This window comes from Apis laboriosa, unplaced genomic scaffold, assembly GCF_014066325.1.
Source record: "Apis laboriosa isolate Shangri-la unplaced genomic scaffold, ASM1406632v1 scaffold112_cov148, whole genome shotgun sequence".
NCBI classification, from domain to species: domain Eukaryota; kingdom Metazoa; phylum Arthropoda; class Insecta; order Hymenoptera; family Apidae; genus Apis; species Apis laboriosa.
This window is the reverse complement of record NW_025220865.1, coordinates 44,508-67,578: the sequence shown is the minus strand read 5'-3', so window position 1 is coordinate 67,578 and position 23,071 is coordinate 44,508. Positions and strand designations below refer to the sequence as shown.

Here is a 23,071-nt window from a genome sequence, read left to right as displayed (position 1 = left end):
AAAAATTGTGACGAAAAAGATCAGAGTTGCAAGTTTAGATCCAAGTTACTATTTGTCTATTCTGTATATCCGATATATCTTCATATCCCAAGACAAACTTTTCAACATTCAGAATTCGTCATTTTCCACCGTTTTAACTCTTGGCTAATTAATAAAACGAATTAATAGAATGTTCTTGTCAAACAAGCCTGTGGAAGAGAGAGAAAAAAAAGAAAGAGAGAGAGAGAAAAAAATGCTCGAAGCGGTTAATTCGTCGAATAGACTGAGCTTAATTAAAAGCTACCACTCGAGGTCGAATGTTCAACCGTGCCCCTGCTTTCGTTTGCTCTTGCTCAAAGACCAAGTACGTTCTCAATGCAACGTTCGCTCGAATTGTTCTACTCTCTTCGTTTCTCTCCCCTCTCTTTTTTTTTTTATAGATTATATGCGTGCGTTTTGCCGTTTCAGAAATGGAATCACAAGTTTTCTTCTAAGAGTACAGGAGCAACGACAAGGCCTCGTCGCTTAATCTTTCCGTGTCCGTGTCCGAATCACTTCCTCTATTGATCACGTCGCGCCATTAACGAGGCCGAAAGGAAACGTGATTTTCTCCTCAAGGCAGGGGGAGAGGGGAGATTTCCAAAGGATCGTTTCTTCCCTTCCTTTGATCCCTTCAACGAGAATATCGAGCGATGATATCGTATTTGGAGAAATGATTTTTCCCGTGATTTGTAGATAAGAATAATTGGTAAGTATGGTAGATAATATTATATGACAGGTGTCATTTATGAGATCGTGCAATCGTGAATGTGAGGATGGAAGACGAATCTGTCGAAAATCAAATTCTGTTTCTCTGCTCTATCGAATTGAAATTATTCTCTATGATTTCTATGTAATCTCCGTTGAGAGAGTTGCTCTTGATAAATGATTCTAATAATTTTCATCACTGGATGACACGTGAAAATTAACTTTTGACGGTGTTCGTTTTATTGAAAATTTGTTTGGACGGTACACGCATCAACGTGTATCGCCTCGATTTGTCACAACGACGTAACGTAGCAATAAATACGAATAACGGAGAATTCTCTAAAATTCTTCGTGAAAATAAGAATGGGCGAAACACGAGGATGTTGGAATTGCGATTTATTCTCGTTACGGTTACGATTTTGATGCAAATTCTCCACTCGAACGTTCTTCGACTCCTTCCGTTTTCTAAACACTAGTCCATTTCCGAGATTGAACTACCTATTGGGAGGGGAATGGACGAAACTGAAAATCGAAGGGTGCCGTGTAACTGCGAACCGTTTTTTGCCGTTTAAACGGGAGGAAGATGCGGGGCCGCCGTTACCCCTGGAGGAAACTGAAACTGGATCAACTCGTCTCGTGGACGAGATATTCTATTAAAAATTTCTTGCTAGAAGAAAGTGGAGTCGTGCGCGACCTTTCTTTCACGAATTCATTCCTTTTCTTCTTCTCTTTATTCCTTTCCCATTACTGAACCGGCGCTTTTGTGCGAGAAACGGACTATAATTCACCGGTACCCGTTTAAATAATTTCCTCAAAAAGATGTTCGACCATTCTTTTATATTTAACCGACCCTTTATAACGATCTCCTCTCTCCCTTGCGTTCTAATCGAATTAATAGAAATTTTTATACATAATGATGTAACGCAAATATATCCTTACAAATAAATTTTATCGATCATCTGATCGTTTAATATACGTTAAAATATAAACATAGAAGAGGCGCTCTAATTTATTAATATCTATTTACCTAATTGATGAATGTCACTTGAAAAATACTAATAAATACTCATACTAAAATTCTTAAAACTTTCTCTTACGCGTTTAATTTAAAACTATCTCGACCGAAACTTTAGAACAAATATGGGCGAGGGAATTTAAAAACAACAAGAGCCGATCGATCTTCATCATCAGGCTGGTCGATGAGAAACAAATTTTGGTAATTAAGCGAGCGTAATTGTTCCGATTGATTGGCAATCGCAATTAAACAACCGCGCGCGTAAACAGCGGATCCGGCCTCCTCCAATCCCCTTCGAGAGAGAACGGCCCCCTTCGAAACGGTATCGCGAAAAATTCCCTTTCGTCAAAATATTCGCGAAACATCGCCTCTGCTCGCGTCAGAACGTCTCTTGTCATTCGCTTCGAGCGAGCGATCGATATCATCCGGATTTTTCGTTTCGTACTCGGATTACGCAGAATAAAATTGGAGGGATTCGATCCCCGAATTAGCGATTGAAAATAACTGAATCCTGGGGGAGGATCGAGGGATGCTAATGACGATGAACGGTGTCCAATTCTTTAATAAAATTTGATGACAACGAGGAATACAATGGAGAGAGAGAGAGAGAGAGAGAGAGAGAGAAGGGGGGGAGAGAGAGGAGGAGAGAGAATAAGTGTATCGTGGAGGATCGTTGGAGGATCTTCGTTACAGCTTCGACATCTTACCTGTTGTTGAATGTTAATTGGATACGTTGTGATAGGATGAGAGTTGGAGAGAGGGAAGAAGTGGGTAAATTTCTGAAATGTCCAAGGCTTTGTGAAAAAAAGAATCGAGAATCTGTTTTAATTGCTCTTAAAAGTTGTGCTTAAAAAATATGAGAAAAAAAAAAAAAAAAAAAGAAAAAAGGAAGGAAAGATTCTATCGCGAGGAAAATATTTTTCAAAGGCGCGAGGTCATTAAAAGTTTTTCCGTGGGTGAAAGAAGGGGAAGGAGGCGGAAGCAAGGATCACACGATAAGTTCTCGTTCATCGAAAACTCGAGTAACGAGTGACACAAGTTCAAAGGGGGCAGGAAATCGGTGACTTTCTCCGAGGAATAAACGTCACGATTGAATGATTCGAATCGACAACTGTCGCGGATTTATCGCTGCTACGTGAAACAGAAACGCATGGTGCGCGTGATATACCGAAATAGGTTCGATGTTGCGATTTTATATGCAGAAATATTCGCGTTCTTTTTATTAAGAAGAAATTTCATCCAAATATCTGAAGATGGAATGAATGATGGATGAAAATACAACTGGGAATAGCTAAAAAAAAGTATAATAAAATAGGGGTAGTCATTTAACAATATATATACTTTCAAAGTTATTTTCAGAGGATACGTTACCGAATTCTCCAATCAAATTATCTGCATTCTTCACAAAAGGAACTCTCTGGAAATTTATATAATGTACCAAATTAAACGAAGTCGAGAAAGAAATTTCAACTTTCAATATGATATACTTAATAATTATGCTATTATAAAACGTGGCTATATAAGAGACGAGCAAAATAAACGAAGTGAATACACGATATTATTAATTATACGTAATTAATAATAATCTAGTCCCTCGTATCGCTTTCCAAATATGCTTCTCGTAATCGGAAATATCATCGGATCGAACCAATCGAATGTAGCACATTTGGAATGAAAGAATACCGTGTTTTATAACAATAATAGATGATAAATCCGCGTATACGGATTTGAAATATGGAACGGGTGTTTACGAACGCTTTCCCGATTTAGTCGTTTCAACCGATTTCCTGGGTCGCGAAGAATCGGGAGAATGGATAAAGATTGACTCGATTTAGGAGATATTGATGTATACGCCTTTGTGAAAGTGGAACTGAAAACTACCATTCTGTGCTTGGAAAATATATATCGTATGGGTATGTATGTATGGGTGGTGGTTTTCCCCTCTGAAATCGGTTCAGCCAATAATTTATGGGCTGTTGAATGTTGAAGAATCTGGGAACCGGGATGCATCGTTTTAAATTCTTTACTGTCGATAAATATAATATCATTTGATTTATATTTTTGGATTATACTACTAGTGTTTTAATCACTGGAGCAATTATCTTAGATTAAAAAAAAAATCTCTTTCCATTTTGTAGATAGATAAAAATTCTTCTCTCTATTCATATTTTATTAGATTACGAACGAATGAATTTATTTCATGGGAGAAAAATACGTCTTTTTTAATCCGGACAATCACCTCGGAATTAAAACGTATAAAATATTGAGGAAGAATTTTTCGCAATTTTTCGCAAATCATGATTTTTATAAAAATCTGTATATATATAATTTTTCCCTTGTCTGTCTGAGAAATATTCTCTTGTATTTCCTTTTTCAAAAAAAAAAAAAAAAAAAAATTACAAAATTCACTCGATAAATTCCAGCAAAATGTTATCCAATATTATTTTTTTAAAATTTAATAATCGTTAAATAAATAAATATTTCTCTCGTTCCCCTCCTTTCTCTATCGAGCTTTTGAAGAATCATAGTCAAGAATCGGTCGAACAATCGAGCTTCGAATTATAGAATCGAGATCAAAGAAAAAGAACTTTAGGTCGATCGACAAGTGTGAATGATTAGCACGATATCCTCGAAAACTTTTTCCACGACGTTAAATAGTGACTATCTACTTTCGATTTTTCAAGGAACTTTGTCTCCTATTGAAGGTTTCGTAACGTCAACGAGCGATAATTCGATAAAACGTGAACAGACCATGGAACATCGAACACAAGTTTCGATCCTTGGTAAACTTCGATCCTTTCAAAGCTTTTCCTCCTCGGGATCCACTTACCTCGGTCGTGGAATTTGGAGCACTCGTATCGAATACGAAACGAAATTCACGCCGTATTCTATTCTTAGAAGGTTACACCCGAATAAAACATCCCTTTTATTTATCTATCAGTTTTGTGGGAAAAAATTTTTAATAAAATATAAAAAAAAAGATCAATTTTTGTAATAGTTATTGAAATAGAGCAATTGCAATGATTGTAAGTAATAGGAAATATCTTTGAATACGATGATTGAGAAATATCTTTGTTTCTCATTGAGGATAATCTAGAATAGAATCCTATATTAATTTAATTATTTAAGAAGAAAATCTATAGTGAAGAATATAAAATACTTAGAAGAACTAGATACTTTCGTGACCAATTGTGGAAAATATAATTATTTGTTTTTTTAGAATATTATTATACATATACCAGCTGCAAGATTTCATAAAATATATCTATAATCATCTCTTTTGAAATATCTCTATGGCTCTTCTTAAAAAAAGATTCATCATATTATTAAAATTCTTTGTGAAATAAATTTCATATCCACTCTTTCGAATCGATTGATGTATGTTGAAAGAATTTTTCCAAGCAAAATTTTCAATGGAATGGACGAAAAAGAGTGCTCGAATAAAATTGCTCTTTCAACTTTCAACAAACGATATTTTTCATCGTTATGACATCGAATATATGAAATGTAGGCAGAAATCTTTAATTGCAGATCTATCTTTTATTCGCGAATTAATGTATTAGTTACGTCGATTTCGTTCACGTCACGTAAAGGAATATCGATATTAATATCTTGTAAACAAGATGTATGTCGGTTTATGCGTTTATTATAGTTATTCGAGAACTATCAATCGTTTCTTTTTTCTCGTCTGTCAGCTAATCAATAAAGAAAGGAATTGGAAAATTGATAGGTTCGTATTCACAGTCTTTATATTCCATTAATATTCCTCGAACGTTGCATAATTTCTATCGTTCTTATATATTTCCTCCTCTCCAAATATTTCATAAAAAAGAATCAAGAACGAAGTTCTGTGTATCTCCATTATTTTTATTTGTTTTAAACGAATGAAAATTTTTTCCCTCTCGAAATTGTAACTTATTCAAAAAAATTCCAATTTTAATATAGAATCAATTTCGATGTGGCTAGGTGTGTCGTTGTTTTTTAATTATTTTCAATCACAAGGAATTCTATTTATAATCGTACATTATGAATGGAAAAAAAAAATCCGTTCCGTTGATTGATGTGCAATAAAATCTCTTGCAAAGCGATACTCGATAAAGAAGAATCATTTTTTTTACGATATAATCGAGTTTTGTATCGCGTCGAACCGATATTAATCCAATAATTTATATATACATGTATTATGTATATATTCGACATCGATATTCAAAGCGAGGACACGTTACTTCCGGTCGTATCCATCTTGATGAACAATCGCAAATCCCCCACCCACGTTTCTGGTACACACAACTGGCGCAAACGCCGGTACACGGTTCCGGGAAATCTTACATAACTGTGACAACATGACAGCGTATTTTTCAATTAGCAGTTATACAGGAGTTCATTTCGATTTAATTCCCCGTCGTCCCTTAAGGATTAAAAAAAATTAGTTAGAGCGGAGAGCGAATGAAATAGGAGGAGAGGAAAATGTCGAACGGATGATTACTGCTAAGATATAAGGAGGAGGAGAATTGTTTCCAACGGTCGACAGAGTTTTTATTATTCGAGAAACAGCGGAAAATCTTGTCGAGATAATAATACGATGTAATCTTCTTAGTTTAATTATTTAGAATCCATCGGGAAGTTGAAAGAAATACAAGTTTTCTCGCTTTGTTGATAATTACGTTAAAAATATATTTCTTATATATAATAATTTGTTTATATTTATTTTTTCGGTATTGTTTTCCGATTTTCTGTATTACTTGTACGAATGAACAATAGAATAACGATAGAATAATTAATGCGTTTGAATTAAATAGCGAGAGGATCGTAATATTTTTGTATAATACGATGATGTAATAGTATTGAAATAGATAAATGTTAAAATTAATCTTCCAAAAAGTTCTTTAACTTCTTTATGATCTATAATTTAGAATAGATCCATATTCAAATATATTATAAACTACTTTTACAAAATAATCATATCACACGTATACGTTTCTATTTCATTAATTTCATTAATAGTGTTAATTTTCATTTATAAAATCACGCGATCGTTCGTGCCTAGAAATCTTATTTCATTTCTATAAAAAAAAAAAAAAAAGAAAAAAAAACGTTCTTATAATAACAATTCCAGTATACGAGGATAATCATAATCCGGTTAATCGAGGCCCCAATCATAAATAAAGTAGCCACACACCTGTACTATTATTACTATTACTATTATTATTATTATTATTATAATATTGCAAGAAATATTCCCGTGTTCACGAAATTTGCATATTATCGTTGAATTTGCCAAGCTTTAATGTGACTTACAGTTTAAACCTTGCCACCGACATCTGGAATAGTTGCGCGAGATAACACATAGATGTACTTAACAAGCTTATTATCGACCCCCTCCCTTCCCCATATCTAGTTAATTATAACAGGGGTGAAGTTTCTGCAAACTCGGCGAAAGAGAAAGAGATTAAAAAGAAGAAGAAGAAGAAAAAGAAGAAATAGATATAAATAAAACGACGGTACGAGAAATGCACGTGGCTAAGATTGTTGCCGAATAATAAAAGAGTCGGTGCACCGCATCGGTGAGATTGGGAGCGTGGGTTGCCCGGTGCAACAAGTCGGATTAACAGCTGTTTCTGGTGGCGTGTACGGTTCCACGGTTCATGGTGGCTCGATTTGGCCGCGGTCCAAGTTTCGTTTTACGACTCGATTTACCGAACTTGGCCATTGTGCCCGTGTTGGATGCCGCAACGCCAGATAAGAAACACCACGCGAGAATAACTCGATCTGTTTAGATCGATGTCCGACTTTAAACACGCGTTCTACAAACACGCATCGCTTGTTGAAACTTAATTAGACAATTCGAGGCGAGGTGGAAGGAGGAAGCAAAGTATTGTCAAAATGTTTCATGAGGAACATTGGAACGTCCGTCAGAGATTTACGTTTAAGTGTTTTGAAAATTGTTTCAAAAAAAAAAAAAAGATTTGCCGTTAAAAGTTGGACTAGGAAATTATTGATGTTAATGTAACGTTTCGTGTTACGAAACATCGGTCGTGAAAATGGAAAATGTATGCGAGAATTCATTACACGCGTAATGATTGGTTGACGACTGCAATGGAACATTACGATTGCAATGAAAGGCTGTTGTAAAATCGGGTTGCAATCGTAAATGTTTTCCCTGATGTGATCGAAAATTTCTGTTCCATTCTAACAGATGCGAGCGAAAGAGTAAAAAAAAAAAAAAGGAAGGAAATAGAAGAAAATAAAAGAAAGATATTTAATAAACTGCTTATTAAGATAAGCAGTCTACTAATTTAATTTACTACGAAGCAATTGAAAAGTAAAAAGATCAATGTAGATTGTAATTTATCCCTTAAGTCGTATTATATATTAACATATTCGATTAGTATCTAAATATATTTAAATGTATATATTCAAAATCATCCCCTTTGTATAATTTATGAATTTTCTGAAATGCACGAAAATTTCTCTTAATGTAACATTCTTTGCATCCTGGAGTAGAAAGTATACAATAGAAAAGTGAATGGTTGCGAAAATATCATTGTGACAAATCGAGTAAATGAAACAAAAATATATAGAAAAGATACATACACTTACCTCAGGGACGTAGGCAGAGCTTCGTGAGGTGAAAAATTTCGTAACGAGGTTTGAGACATGCACAGCAGTTGCTGTTAAGGACCCGTTCAGGTCCTCGTTGCGTTACCTCTTCTTTCTTTTCCCTCGAGTCCCGTATCCTTGATCCTTCTTCCCTCACTTCAAGTGGAAGTCACTCTCTTAAACACCCACGAGACGAAGCGGCATCGACTTTGCAAGCGGCGATCCTTTGTCTTCGCCCTCCAGTTTAACCGGAAGAGGCGAAATCACTCCTGTTCCGAACGATGCTGTCGATACCTCTCGGATTGCAGCACCCGTGACGATCTCTTTGTTATTGTTCCCGCGAAGCACACGTCTTTCTCTCATTGATCTTGCGACATGAACCACGCGATTATCCGCACGAGGCTGTGACCGAGACAAATCACCGACCAGCAGAGAAGCGACGCCGGTGCGAAGCGCTGACTGAACCACTGGCAAACCACCGAGGGGTGGTCCGTATCGTGCGGAGGTCCCTCTACTCTCTCTGCCGCTTTCCTTCTCTCTGCCTCACCCCTCCCTGCTCGCCAACCTCCCTCCCACCCATCTCGCCCCTTCCACTCTATTTCCCTTAGTATTTCTGTTCATTCCACCATCCGTTTTCTATTCTTCTTTCTACTTTCTTTCCTCCAGTCCGCGATACTCGATACGTACTCCCCTTATTCCTCCTCGCTATCTTGTTTTAAGTTAGCCCTTTGGAAATCCCTCGCCAGATATTTCTTCCCCCCTCTCTCTCTCTCTCTCTCTCTCTTTCACGCTTTATCCATCCTCTTTCCTGTTGCTCTTACTCGTGTCTCTATCTTTTCTGCCATCAATTTTAGCCTTCTTCGTTGCTCCGAATTGTTCCATCTTCCTTCATCCTCTATTCTTCTCTCTTTTCTATTATCTGGTAACTTTCATCCATGTTACGCCGTCATGGGTATATTTACGGAAGGAGACACAGGTCGTAGTGATCCCACGATCTTGCGCGCTACCATCAGGTGCAACACCAATTCTCCTGCTACATCAGGGCAGGTTTAGGTTAAACTGTTGCATACTTGATGCGAATAAATGTTTTGTATCTTTTTTGTTTTCTATTGTTGGTTCTTTTTTTTAAATTATAACTATTTGTGTACATATATATATATATTTGATAGAAATTAATATTAAATTTTATATTAACGTAAATATTATAGTATTATTTTTTTCTTTTTTAATTTTTATCGTTAATATAAATGCCTATTTGTTACGCATCTCTTTTTAAATTTACTTTCATATCGTAATAAGCGATTTATAATCAAATATCAATAAAAATAATTTTTTCAATCATCGTTTCATTTAATCAATTATTATTTATTATATATATTACGAAACAATGTTACGAATATTTTACATTCAAATTAAAAATTTCTTTTAGCATGAATAATATTTGTTATTCGAATTTATTAATTCGATTTTTTATTTTATATTATTTAAATTCATTTATTAACTATTCAAGATACTTTAGTAAAAAGTTCTTGATGTTTGCGTTATAGTTATCAGGATTAAATGTGATTGATAAAATACAATTTATATCTGATTGATAAATCGATAAATTGTTTTTTATTTTAATAGAATATATTTACTTATAAATTTCTAAATGTAACTTTTAATAAATTTGATACACATTTCATTTGTGGATACAAGAATTCGAATGTATTTTTCATTTATTTATTACATTCTTTTTTTTGCCTAAATATGTTGTCTACATTTTGAGTTGTCTCTTTTAAGCTCTTTTAAGATATTTATTAAATAATATTTGAATATATTCAATCATATTCAATATAAACATATATATATATATATATATATATATATACATGCAATCTATTAAAATGGTATATGTAAATATATTTTAAATATCTAATATAGCTAATTTTTGATAATATGTATTTCTTATTTATATTAGAGACTTTTTTAAATATTTTTCTTTTTTCTTTCTTAAACGAAAATAATGCTTTTATAAATAAATGCAGTATAAAAAAAAACATCTTAAATATATTTTTTTAAGACTTAAATAAATTGATAACATAATATAGAAACTTTAAATTTTTAACAATAAAAAAAATTTTTTATATTATTTTTTAAAAATAATATATAATATATGTTATATAAGAAATTATTCTTTCAATGAAAACCCAACTAATTGAAGTCTCATACAATCAATATTATTAAAAAAACTAAGATTTAGTTTTCAATGCAATAGAATTTTTGTTCCAATATTGTTTTATATAATTTATATATTATATAATTTAAACTTATTCATCTATATATACATATATATATATATATATATATATATATATGTATGTATATATATATGAGTATATGAAATTATTTAATATATTGTTATAATTTAATTACACTTACTACATTTTTAATTTTTGGTTTCTTCATAAAATAATTTAAAACTATTGTATATGATGATTTTACTTAATAACAGATATTTATTTACTATATTATTCAAGTAACATACAACTAATGTGGCATAAGTATCGTATCCGTTTCATATAATTTCCCTAGTTTCAATGATTCATCTTTTCTAATAAGTGAAGCTGCTGGATTATCGGGTCTCATAACTGAAATTTAATAAATATAAAATTTCATATTATAATGATTTAAAATAAATTAATATAATTTAGAGTTAAATTTTCATCAATATTATACTAGATATAAACACTTATATAAGAATGTAACTAATTGAAAATAAACATTAAATACTTACCAATAATATACTCATAATACTTTGGAATACGATTTTCATGAAGTTTTTTATAAAATACAATTCCACTTAAAGTCGAAAGTACTACTGCACCAATAGGTATAAATAATCCTAATGCAGGGTTATATTCTGCAAACTTTTTCCATAATAATATTGTCCTATTCCCTATAATATTAATTATACATTATTATATATATATTAAATATTTATTATTAAAACATACAGAAAGGTTTATGATATATCGGTTTTAACTCATCCAAAAATATCACTTTCCTCAGAATTTTCACCATTTTTTACAATTTATATAACCTCTCGCGCACAAAGTAAGACAACTAGTATGAATCTACGTGACATTCATAACGCGGTTAATTTAAAATTACAAAATTATAAAGTTATAAACTAACAAACTAATAAATTAATGATACATATTCATTAAAACCATTAAAATTATATTTATTTAAACTAAACTATTTTTATTTTTATTACTCAAAATAATAATTATTAATTTATATATATGTCAAAAAAAATATTATTTTATATTTTGATTAACTATATTAATTATAATCTATTTTAATTACAGTTTCATATTTATTTTATATAATTATTAAATTTCTCCTATAAAGTAATTGTATTTTATTAAAAAATCAAATAACTATACAGTCAATGAAAACATAATCTTAGTTGAAAACTCACAAGTATATTTCCATTGCGTCGTTCTGCCATCTTGCGATTGGCGTAGTAAATGAGAGCTAAATGGCAGTCATGGCTGGCATCGTGAGGCCTTTAATTAGTGACAAGTGATTCGGGAAAGTGTTTTTGGTATTCAGTGTTAAAGGAATTGAATATAATTTGTTGGAATCCACAGCATAGGCCCTTAAGGGCCTCTACAATTCGGTGAGTACGAGAATCTTTCTAAATTAAAAATCTTATATCGAAATATTCAACGCTTTGCATGGTTATTGCACACCCTTGTTCCTATGCACGACTTTTTATATTTATCTTCTAAAGTGAATCTATTGTTTTTTCAAATGTCATTCGCATATTTATTTTTTTCTAATTCGATATTTTCGAATAAGATTAGCCATAATTCGTCAATTATAAATAGGCGTATTGAAACTATCCGGAACAAATAATCCTTTCAATTATGTCATTCAGACTTTCTTTCAATAATAAGATTAGAATTATTTATTCGTATACGTGTTATGTTACTTTTTATTGAAATTAAATAGAAATATTATTGATAGGTTTTTGTTTGTAATTTTTATTAAATGTTTACTCTATTTTGGGGTTAAGTTGGGCCTCCCGCATTGACGAACGTTGCTTCGAGATATTGATAAGGTTCGATACTTTTATAGTTACTGTAGCTCCTAACAGATGTCTCCACGTGTAGTATTTCGAATAAATGTTTCTATATATACATATATATAACTGTACATATATTTTAGATCCATAATGTTTCACATATTAAATACATATTAAGTACATTATTTTCGAAAAAAATCATACATGTACACTACAAGTCTGTTTTATTCGTTATAAAATATTTTACTTTTCATATAATTATTTTTCTATTTCCTATAAAATTTTATTTTTATTTTATATTATTTAAATTGCCGTAACAACAAATATAATTCGTTATAAAATATATAACTATTCTCGTTTTTATTCATATTTTATACTTTCTCAATTATTCTGTACGATATATATATATCGTAAATATTTATCTTTGTATCACAAACATATATTTGTTGATATATATGTTAAAATTTACGGATACAAATCGAAAATTATAATTGATATAACAAAACGATTAATAAAATAGTATCATTCAAATAAGTAACAAATACCTCTTATTCTGAATTAATTTTAATTTCAAATCACATCATCAAATTAATTCGAATTACACGTATATCAATCTATTATTCATCTAACAAAGTTACCCATAATTCTGACAAAATATCATGATTTAACTATCCTAATAAATCCACTATCTAATATATCCAATCAGAATATAATATTCTAAAGATAAAAATTTAATATTAATAATAATACTATCGAGGGATCAAAGTGGCGTCTTTGAAACAGGTATATCTTTCCGATAAAAATATAATAATAAAAATCAAACTTGTGAAACATGTACGCGTAAGAAGATAATTAAAAAAAAAAAAAAAAAAAAAAAAGAAAAGAAAAGAAAAAAAACGTAAGGAAAAAACGAGAATAAAAAGATTATATACCGCGATAAATCGTCTATCGCTTAATTGGCTAGTTTTTTCCCGGTTACCCGATGCGAATAGTTCGACGAAAGAAAGAAGCAAGAATTGACAGTGATCGATTCGCTGGATTCGAGAGGATCGCGGTGGGTGGAGGGTGAGGGATGAGATTCGCGATAATTACAAGCTTGTTTCTTGCTCGGTGCTCTCGCTCGTCGAATTCTGGATTCGGCCAGCGTGGCTCGCTTTTCGAGTTAGCCTGCGCCACGGAATTTTGGCATTCCTCGGGAAAAAGCGAGTAGCGGGTCCCCAATCTCGTGTAAAAACTCACGTTCCCGTACTCGGCGACACGTGCTCCGACGGGACCACACACGTGGCTCCTTAGTTTCCATTCTTTCCTCCCTTTATGTCTTCCTTACTTCGTTCGATTTTTGCGAGCTCGAGATCGCGCCTCCCTCTTCGAGGAATCGAAAAAGGATCGATAGTGGCGTTCGATGGCGCTCGGATGCGATCGAATATCGGGAACGAGAAGCACGATCTCTTCGAGAATTTGGAATATTCGCGAATTTCTTGCGTTGAAAGAATTTATAGTATCGAATTGTATTAGATCTTATAAGCAGGTCTCTGTTTTTTACGAATACATTACCCATACGGGTAAAGATAAATTATTATTTGTTAGTAATTAATATAATTGAGCATATAGTGTAATATATTATTATATATGTTGTTATCATGTATAAATAAAATTTCATGGGGAATTCAATTACGCTGAAAATAATTATTATGAAATGAAAAATGTATATCGAGTTTTAGCTTTTCCTGGCTAATTAAATTTTAACAGTTGCCTTATGAAGGATGTGAAATTTGTAATATCATTTTAGATAGCTTATCCTCTTGGGTTAAAATGTAAAAGCATTAGACTCATCGCTCAGGAAAATCGCATTACTTACACGATGATCTATAATATTTTGAAGTAGAATGGGATGATCGATTATTGGATAGAACTTTTGAACTATAAAATACTATGGACAATCTATTTATCCAAATCTGTCGACGAACGAACAATTTATTGAACGTGATCGAAATTCATTGATTCCTTCCATTATATATATTTAATTCAAATTGTTCGAGATTGAAATAAATGAAATAAATGAAATCAATCTATTAGAAATTCATCTAATTCTAATATTCCAACGAATGGATACAAATTCTAACGTAATAGCACGATTTGTTATTTCGCGAGGATCTGTCGCTGCTTCTTAGACCTCGAGACGTTTATGAACGAAAAGGATGGAATTCGTATATATACAATATATAACAATACAATAATATTATCGTTCTGTGTGTCATATTTTATCAACCTGTTACGTTTTATCGTATTATCCGACGCAATAAAAGCATTGTAGGAGCTTATAAGGAAGCTGTGCCTATCTCGAAGATTAACAAGCTGTTTAACGAGGGTAACCACTATTTTTAAGCATTAAATTTTATCGATCGCCCCTATCTGAGATCTTTAAAACCTGAACTTGTCCCGAAGATCCTCGAACAGATAGGATAGGACTAGTGTACACAGGTTTACGCCAAGCCGATATTTATTCATGGCTCTGGCCACGCGGTCGCGTTCGCACTTGCACGAACACCTCCCTGATAAAATCTACTCCTGTTGCTGACCATTCGATTTCCCGATCCACCTTACCTCTCCACGCTTCTATATCTTTGCCATTCAATAAAATTGATATCCGTATCTGCGAGAAATGAAAGAATATTAGGAAATGAGATTAGATAATAAACTTTATCGGGGATCGAGATTTAAAAATTGTACTGTATTGAAAATCGAAGGAGTAGAAATTAATTAGATGAACCATTTAGTATTCACATCGAAATCGTGGATTTAGGATGTAACGATGGAAATGAGGTTTTCGATTAGAATAATATCCAATTTATTAACACACTTTGTTAATTGTAAGGACTTTTTGCCAATTATTTTTTAAAAAGAAAAGTAAGTCGAAGATTGTCGAAGATACGCTCGAAAGCATATCTTTATATCTATATTGTTGTACATTTACTGGGAGACGGTAAAATGTATTTAATCTAGTTACGTACGAGATTATGTATCGAGACAAGTTTTCGTATCAACCAGCACTTATCTAAATTATTAACCTGTATTTCTCTTATATAGAAGTACAATATAAATAAAATATTTTACATTAATGATATTAAGATGATAGCAGTTTCATTGGTTATAAACGAATGAAAATTTGCATTTAGATAGCAGGTAATGACTTTCCTCGGAATAGTTTTTCTTTTTTAACATTTTTCGTTTTGCTTTTGGCAAGATATAATATTTCTAATTAAAAAAAAAAATGGACGAAACTCTTGCTGCCTTCGCGTAAAACACGTATCCCTAGATACGCACATACGTATCTCGCGTACGTCACTAGATGTCACTAGATGTTTGTATAAAAGTAGCGGGAAATACGAAGAACAAGAATTCTCGCGTGTTCTCGTTGCAAAACCGTTATTTTCACCGAGAATACAATGTAATCGGGTGAATGACATATGGTGCGTGTAAGTGCACGGTCGGACTCTTTGTTCAATTAATTTGAATTCACGGTTCAACAAGGCGAATCCAAGCCGGACAAATAGCTGTGGCTCTTCGGCGGGTTGGCAAGCAAACTGCGGACATACCAGGGTAAAACAGATCCGACCCACGAAAGCTGTTGAGTTATCTCTTAAAACAGTGACATAGGGAGACGCTTAATGAGTTCCGGGCAATATTTAGATCTGGGACTGATTGATGACTTGAACTGGAAATTGTTTTTCCTTTTTTTTTTTTTTTTTTTTTTTTATTTTAGTTGACGGTGACAAATTTCGTTCGTGGAAATTCATTCTCAAATAATTATCACGATATCTCTCGTCAATCGTCGATCGAGTTTAATTTGAATTTAATTTGAATATCGTTTTCTTCTTGTCGGGGAAATTATCTTTCGCGCGCAAACTTTTAAGTTTTAATTTTTAACGGTTCAACCCGTAACGGGGAGGGATTTTGCTAGAATATTCTTATCCAATCATCTCTCACCGAACCGAAACATTCTGGATCTTGACCAACCTGGTTATTCTACCGCTAATGCACACACGTGTATCCGTGACAACTTAAGAACATAATGTAATCAAAGAGGTATTCACTTGTTGAAATTGGATAGAGTCCATTGACGTCGTTACACTTGCTTGCATTTCATTACAAAGTAAGATATGACCGTATTGCTAATCATAGTCCTCCTATCAATTAAGAGCTTCCTCTGCCTACACTCAAATCTTACACTCAAATCTTCAAATTCAATTTCATTAATCGCGCCTCTGATCCATATATATATATATATATATATTTCAAAATTTGGAAAATTAAGGAAAAATTATATATATATTTTCTCTTCTTCCATCGCATCCACGAATTAGGATTTATTCGCTCTCTTTTCCATCGCTGTAAACCTTTGTCATTTTCACGATCGAGGCGCAAAGCCCTCTCGTTTAATCGCTCGCATATTTCGAATCTGGCAGTGGCCAACGCTGGCACAGATTACTGCTCCCTGGCGCATTATTATGCGAGAGGCGTGCAAGACGCGTAGGTCGGCTCAGCGACGAATATTATTGTCGTTTTGGCAGCTCACGCGATTTTCGTGATTTAATGCACCGGATACCACGAGCCCATGCTCGCCAATGCGCTCATTGAATCGTAATTCGCGTTATCCTGCGGACAGCTTCCTTAGAAACGTTGCGAGTAGACGCGAGAGAGCCTAGTATTCTCGGGAACGGAATCGAGGATAATGAAGATGGAGATCTTGTTGGCAGCGCGAATGGAATAGATGGGTGGGGATCTTGTTGACATGGAAAGAATTTAACAAAGTTTCTGTCCATCTGATGCGATACGCAATCGTATTCAACTTTCTTCCACCTCGAAGTAGTAAAGTTTATTTAAACAATTCCGAACGAAACGAACTTTTGCGTCATTCGAATTCGGTCTTGATCGATTTCGATCTATCTGTGATTTATTCTTAAGCTAGATTTATAGTTTAACAAGTGTAACAATTATAATTTTCGCACGAATTCGAAGATAAACAGATCGTGTCGTGTTTTACGTAATCCGGTAATTCAAGTATTTAAAATGAATTCAAACCGTTTAGAAGTTTGTTCGTTGCAACATGCGATGCATTTATTTCTACTTCGCGCCAATATAACGAAGTCAAGGATGCCCACGTTGGCCGGTTGGCCCGAGATAAATCATACTTTTATCGAAACATTGAAACGGGTCTCCCCGGGTATTAATCCAACTTTCGCCTCGCGTGAAGCAACCGCAACGAGATCGATATCCTCCCGCTGGTAAACAGATCATAATTCCTGTCGTCGAGCACGCTTATCGTCTTGTTTTACGATCCCCTTGTACATGGACGCGCCATTTCGTACGGAATGAATTCACATCGTAGCCGAGTTTATCTTTAAAAACCGTTCGATCGGTAATTTGTACTTGTCGTAAACAATATTTTTATTCCGCTCCTCGATGGACTTCAACTTACGCTCTCTTTCCTCTCTTCCCCGATCGATATCGACTTTTTCCCTCCCTTCCATTATAAACAGTCTCTTTCACAACTCTTAAGAGACCTCTGTTAAATTAGCGAGAAAAGAATTTTTCTCCTCTCCTCTCCTCTCCTCTCGTACGTGTCTCCCGTGTGGCGCCTCCAACGATCGAATAAAAACCCCTTGTCGCGTGTAATAAGCTATCGCCGCTACCGATCTCGAAAATGAAATTGTACTTGGTGCCAAGTTTCGCCGGCCGGCAAAATTGAAATAACAGCGTTGCAATAACGCGGCCGAAAATTTTGCACCCGTCGCTTTCGCGGCTCCCCCTTCTCGTTCCACGATTCTATTCTCGAAAAAAAAAGAAAAGAAAAAGAAATCTTCTCGACTCGATTGTTGTTCGCGCGTCAGGTGCGCGGTTTGGCACAGGTTCAACCTGTGATTAAAAAAATGCCCGCTGACGGAAGATTATTTTTAAAGGTAAAGTTTGTGCTGTGGAATGGACGCGGCAGCTGTCTTAGCCGGATATTGGGGTTAGAGATGGAGGAGGATAATCTCGTGGCGGAGGATGAAAGTTTTCTCGTCACAATGAATTTATAACGTACGATTAGGTTGATGAATGAAGTTGAACGTGGTAATTATCATCGTGGTAATGATATTTCTTTATCTCTAATCTGTTAATAAATTTTTGCAAAATTTTTCCTTGCCAAAACCTGTGCATAATTCGCAAGCTACATTATACAAGAAGTGTAGATATAATTTTAATTTATAAAGATACAGCTCCCTTCGTCGTCGTTATATTATAATTTATCTTGAATATTTATATTCAAATTTTCCTTGCGTACATACATACGCAAAAATATTTATTACACGCTTTACCAATTTATTTATTTCACCTAAAATCCCACGAATTCGAACGTATATAAATTCGAAGTAAACATTCGTATCCCAAGGGAAAATTAGTTCTCTCTCGGAGTTTCATAAGCGGTTTTCTACCATCGGGAATTTATTATCACCGTGGAATCGTTGGCTATACCGCATATATTTAAGCAACAGGTGCGACGGGGTGTATATCACGTTCATTAGAGCGGTGTTGTGCGCTATGCGAAACACACACGATCCGTGATGCGAGGAAAAGCTTTTCGGCCGATGATTAGATAACGAAACCGTTCTCCCCAGTAATTATAATCGCTTCGCAACCGTCTCGATTGCGATTTACTCGCCCAGATACGCTAATTTAACCCTTTTACCCACCACGTCCACGAATGTTTCGCACGCATGCAAAGCGTGAAATTTCATTCGACACCTAGGTAAATGCGTGCCCATGGTTGCTCGGAAGGTGGCTCGAAATTGGATCTCCCATCGTCGCTCTCTATTTAGGATCTAATATTGCCCAGCCCAACTTTTGTGCTTCCTTTTGCAAGTTAAGTACAAGAGTTAAATATCTCTTGGCAGGTGTTTTTCAATATTAATCCATCACTGTTGGCTCTCAACAGTGTGTACCTTGTAGATATTTTCAAGGCTGTTTTATTCCACATTCCTCCCCATTTAACGTTTTCTGAGATATATACATTTATTTGAATAATTTCATTGGGCTCACTGTGTGTAAAAAACGCCCGAAAGTTCGACCAGAATGCGACCTTTTTCCCTTCCCCTAAAATTTTAAATTTTCCAAATGATATAAAAAAGTTTTCAACCGAAGCATTTGGCGACAAAGATCGGCGATTAGCTTCGAGTCGCCATCAGCTTGATTTCCTTGCTTGCCCGCCTTTCGCGTTCGCACCGATGTATATGATATAAGGATCGATAAGATCGCGATTATCCTAATCTCGATATTAATCTCGAGTAGAATTTTCGTAACGTGAAATCGGCATTTAATGGACACGCGTCCAGGATTAAAGGCGTCGATAAACGGTAATTCGAGATCATTCGTTCTACGCGTTGGGGAAGGCGCGAAAGCTTTAACGAGTTAAAGGGGTTTTTAATCCGTGATTAATCGCGATTGTTAATCGTTTAATCGATTGGTCGGAAACGGCGATTTCGCGTGTGGCACGGCGATGAAATTTATGGGGCGGAACGGTTTTACACAGGGAATTACACAGTTTTGCTCGTGTTTGGATGTCCGCGTTCGTTTCTAATTCAAGCTCTAGTCGGGCATCGCGGACTTCGCACCTGTCATCCGCTGCCAAATGTCTCGAATCATTAAAACAGAAAACGGTAAACGTTTATGTTAAAAGTATCCGTTGAAGACATAGGACCGCCACTTGGCAGGGATGCTTTTGCCAAATACTTATGCGCTCCCTCTCTCTCGTTCACAGCCGCGTTTCGCTTAATGACTCGTCAAATCGGTCCACTCTGCCTTTTTCTTTCAACATTGAGGAATCCTACGAAAACCAGCACTCGTGCTGGACACGAGTTTTCCTTTTTTTCCCCCTAGTAGTACCTTTTTAAATAAGATCCAAATTAGATTTATTTGACTGATCGTGAAATTTTAAAGACGAGGTAGCGCTTTGAAAGTTGGTAGACGTACGAATCGAATTATAACAAACGTGCTCTGGAATTGTATTGGATTCGAAGTAGAATATCTTTTTCGAAATTTAATTTAAAAGGGATGCTATATTTCGCTATAGTTCTATATGTCGTAATATTTTTAGTATAACATTCAAGATTTATTTCCTTCCAAAATGTTTCTTAAATGTATCTCGTAAGATGATCAAAAGAGGATGAATACATTCGTTCCGTTCACATAAGATATTTAAATAAACTAAATTTGAAGTAATTTTAAAATCAACGTAGAAATTAATTTCTATCTATCGTATCATCTTTCATTATATTACCATTTGAATTATAGTATATAGTTAAGTATAAATCGACGACAAGAAACGATATCAACGTTTATCCTTCTTATCCTTCGTTGTCGATAATTGCCACAAACGTGCCACGACTTTTTGGTTGCATAATGCCCCTTGCACCGATAAAACTAGCGCCACTACCGGTCGCATAAAGCGCAAATACGCAGCTTTGCGGCGGAATGCAGCAATTTAACCGGCTGGTGTTAGGCGAATGCGCAGGAATTTCGGTTGTTACGTATTCTGGTCGGTATGGCGTAACCGGGTGTTTCGTATGAATTATTTCAGTTTGGTTGAGTTATCACATTCTTGATTCTCGAAATAAAGACAGTGGTAATAGGGGGAGGCCGCTCGGGCCGCGCTTTTTGGAACACATTTCCAAAAATCGAGGAGAGGAGGGAGGAGGGAGCCGCGAGGCGAGCACCTGCCCGGCTTCGTCAACCGTTACTCCGGATTATTAATTTTCAACCGGGCCCAGGCTTTATTTGCATCCGCGAAATTCGCACACTCTGTATACTCTGGATAAATTGGTCGTGGCTGCCGCAAGAATTCGCCCTTTCGGAATACGTCGAGTTGCTCGAATCGCGACCCGTGTTCAGCTCGTCACTTTGTCCCATAACACGCGGAAAGGAACGCGGCACGTTTTGCCATAGCGAAGCGTCCTCGTTTTGTACTTTTCGAGCGATGGAGAATCGTGGTTGAGGGATTGTTAAAGTAAGAGATTGCTCTTATATTTGTTTGTATATTTGTAACGTATTTTTTTTTTTGTACTCTTAAAGCGGGATTTATATGGATAACGCGGAGAAGTTTTTTTTCCAGTTATATAAATAACTTTCTAAAATTTCTTTTGAAACCGACTCTCTCTTTAAATGAAAAAAAAAAAAAAAGAGATTGTATTATCTAATGGTGTAGTTGTGTTTATATATACGTAGTTTATGAACGATAACGTGCACGTTTCTAATATCAATTTCAAGAAAATTAATTCTCAACAAGGTTATTTTTTTGCATTTATAGAGGAAAGGATTAATTTTATTATTTAAGCGTTGGTTTTTCTATTTTATTTGGTTAAAAATTCATTTTCGATGAATTCGGTTAAATTAGTCGTGCGAGAAAAGCGCGCGAAATTTGAAACTCGGCAAGGGACCGCTCGATAGATGCGACCTCGATAGTTGGTAAGCAAAGGTGTTCCTTTTGTTTCGTCGTGTAAAAATCGGTCACGAGACCGTCGTAAACAGGCATCGCCGGCACGGGAACCCGAAATAGTTAAGCTGAATTCTCAGACCAGCATCGGCTTAGGCGCTCGTCGTTGCCATTTGACAACGCCTACGTCTGGATTAGAATTTACTGACAGATTTAGGGCTTGTTTCGTAATGCCGATTAAAGGGATTGTAAAGTCTTAAAGAAACGACATTTACATTTTCGAAATGTAAAAAAACTGCAAAAATTACGGACGAATTCGATTGAGAATGATTGAATAATAGGCGTGCATATTACATTTTTAGCAAGGAAATTTAAGAAATTTTAGAGTTTTCGAATTTGAATTCATCCAAGATCGAAATTTATCAATTTATAATTTATCAATTTATAATTACATTTTTATTAAGGAAGTGAATGACACTCTTCTCGAAATTCAAAAAATTTACCATTGAATAAGTTTTAACATTGAGCTATGAATTTGGATTTAAAGAATTCCAGAAATCAAAATTTCCCAATAATAATCCTTCACAAAATGCAGAGATTCGAGACAAAGACTTTCAAATCAATTCATCTTCAATTCTCGATAAATAGACATGAAGAATGGTTTTATCGATTAGACGATTCACATTCTCTTTGGTCAAAAAATAACTTCGTTAATCGATTTAATTGAGTCGATCGAGCGAGAAATTGTTTGAAAGTCGAAGAGAAGAATTCTTCAATCGAAAGTTAGGAAGAAACGACACGCGAGCTTCCGATTCGTCGCATCCTAATGATTAGGATTCTTCAGTTTGTCCCGTTGAACAATAATCTTGGTAATGATTACGTTTCTTCTATTTATGATCACCAATTTCAAATCTCGCGGAGGTAGCCATTTCTTTCTTTTTGCGCGAATCGATGTAAGTGAAATCATATCCACTTTTCAATTATTATATTTATATTAATTGTTTTCTTTCGTGTCTAGAACTCGACAAAATAATGCTGGAAGAAATTTTATTTCCTAAGTTCTCGCATCTTACACGTCCATTTCAAAGAATACGAAATCTCTCATAGTAAAAATTTTAATTCCTCTTCCAATACAGTACTGATATAACGTTAATCACGCTTGTTATCCTATTGTAACGACCATAAT

General features: G+C 34.5%; 2 protein-coding genes across 3 annotated transcripts in view; both read right to left on the bottom strand.

The window, feature by feature from the left end:
* Nucleotides 1-8,837, bottom strand: part of LOC122712351 (dexamethasone-induced Ras-related protein 1) — a 57,316-nt gene extending 48,479 nt beyond the window's left edge. For both annotated transcript variants that reach the window (XM_043931934.1, XM_043931926.1), the window contains exon 1: nt 8,342-8,837. The gene's annotated coding sequence lies outside the window, so the exon portion shown is untranslated. The remainder of the gene's footprint in view (nt 1-8,341) is intronic.
* Nucleotides 8,838-10,819: 1,982 nt separating this feature from the next.
* Nucleotides 10,820-11,491, bottom strand: LOC122713966. The gene is made up of 3 exons (XM_043934855.1): nt 11,338-11,491; nt 11,118-11,279; nt 10,820-10,971 (listed from the first exon to the last, which is right to left on the bottom strand). The coding sequence occupies exons 1-3, from the start codon at nt 11,402-11,404 to the stop codon at nt 10,871-10,873; spliced, it is 330 nt and encodes a 109-aa protein (XP_043790790.1). The 5' UTR covers nt 11,405-11,491; the 3' UTR covers nt 10,820-10,870.
* Between the last annotated feature and the right edge of the window lie 11,580 nt (nt 11,492-23,071).

Bases quoted from the DNA above. Each gene is read 5' to 3' on its own strand.
- LOC122713966 (XM_043934855.1), bottom strand. From the start codon at position 11,404: ATGGTGAAAATTCTGAGGAAAGTGATATTTTTGGATGAGTTAAAACCG. The intron at 11,280-11,337 runs GTATGTTTTAAT...TTAATATTATAG, and splicing joins GATATATCATAAACCTTTCT to GGAATAGGACAATATTATTA. The intron at 10,972-11,117 runs GTAAGTATTTAA...ATTAAATTTCAG, and splicing joins GTATTATGAGTATATTATTG to TTATGAGACCCGATAATCCA.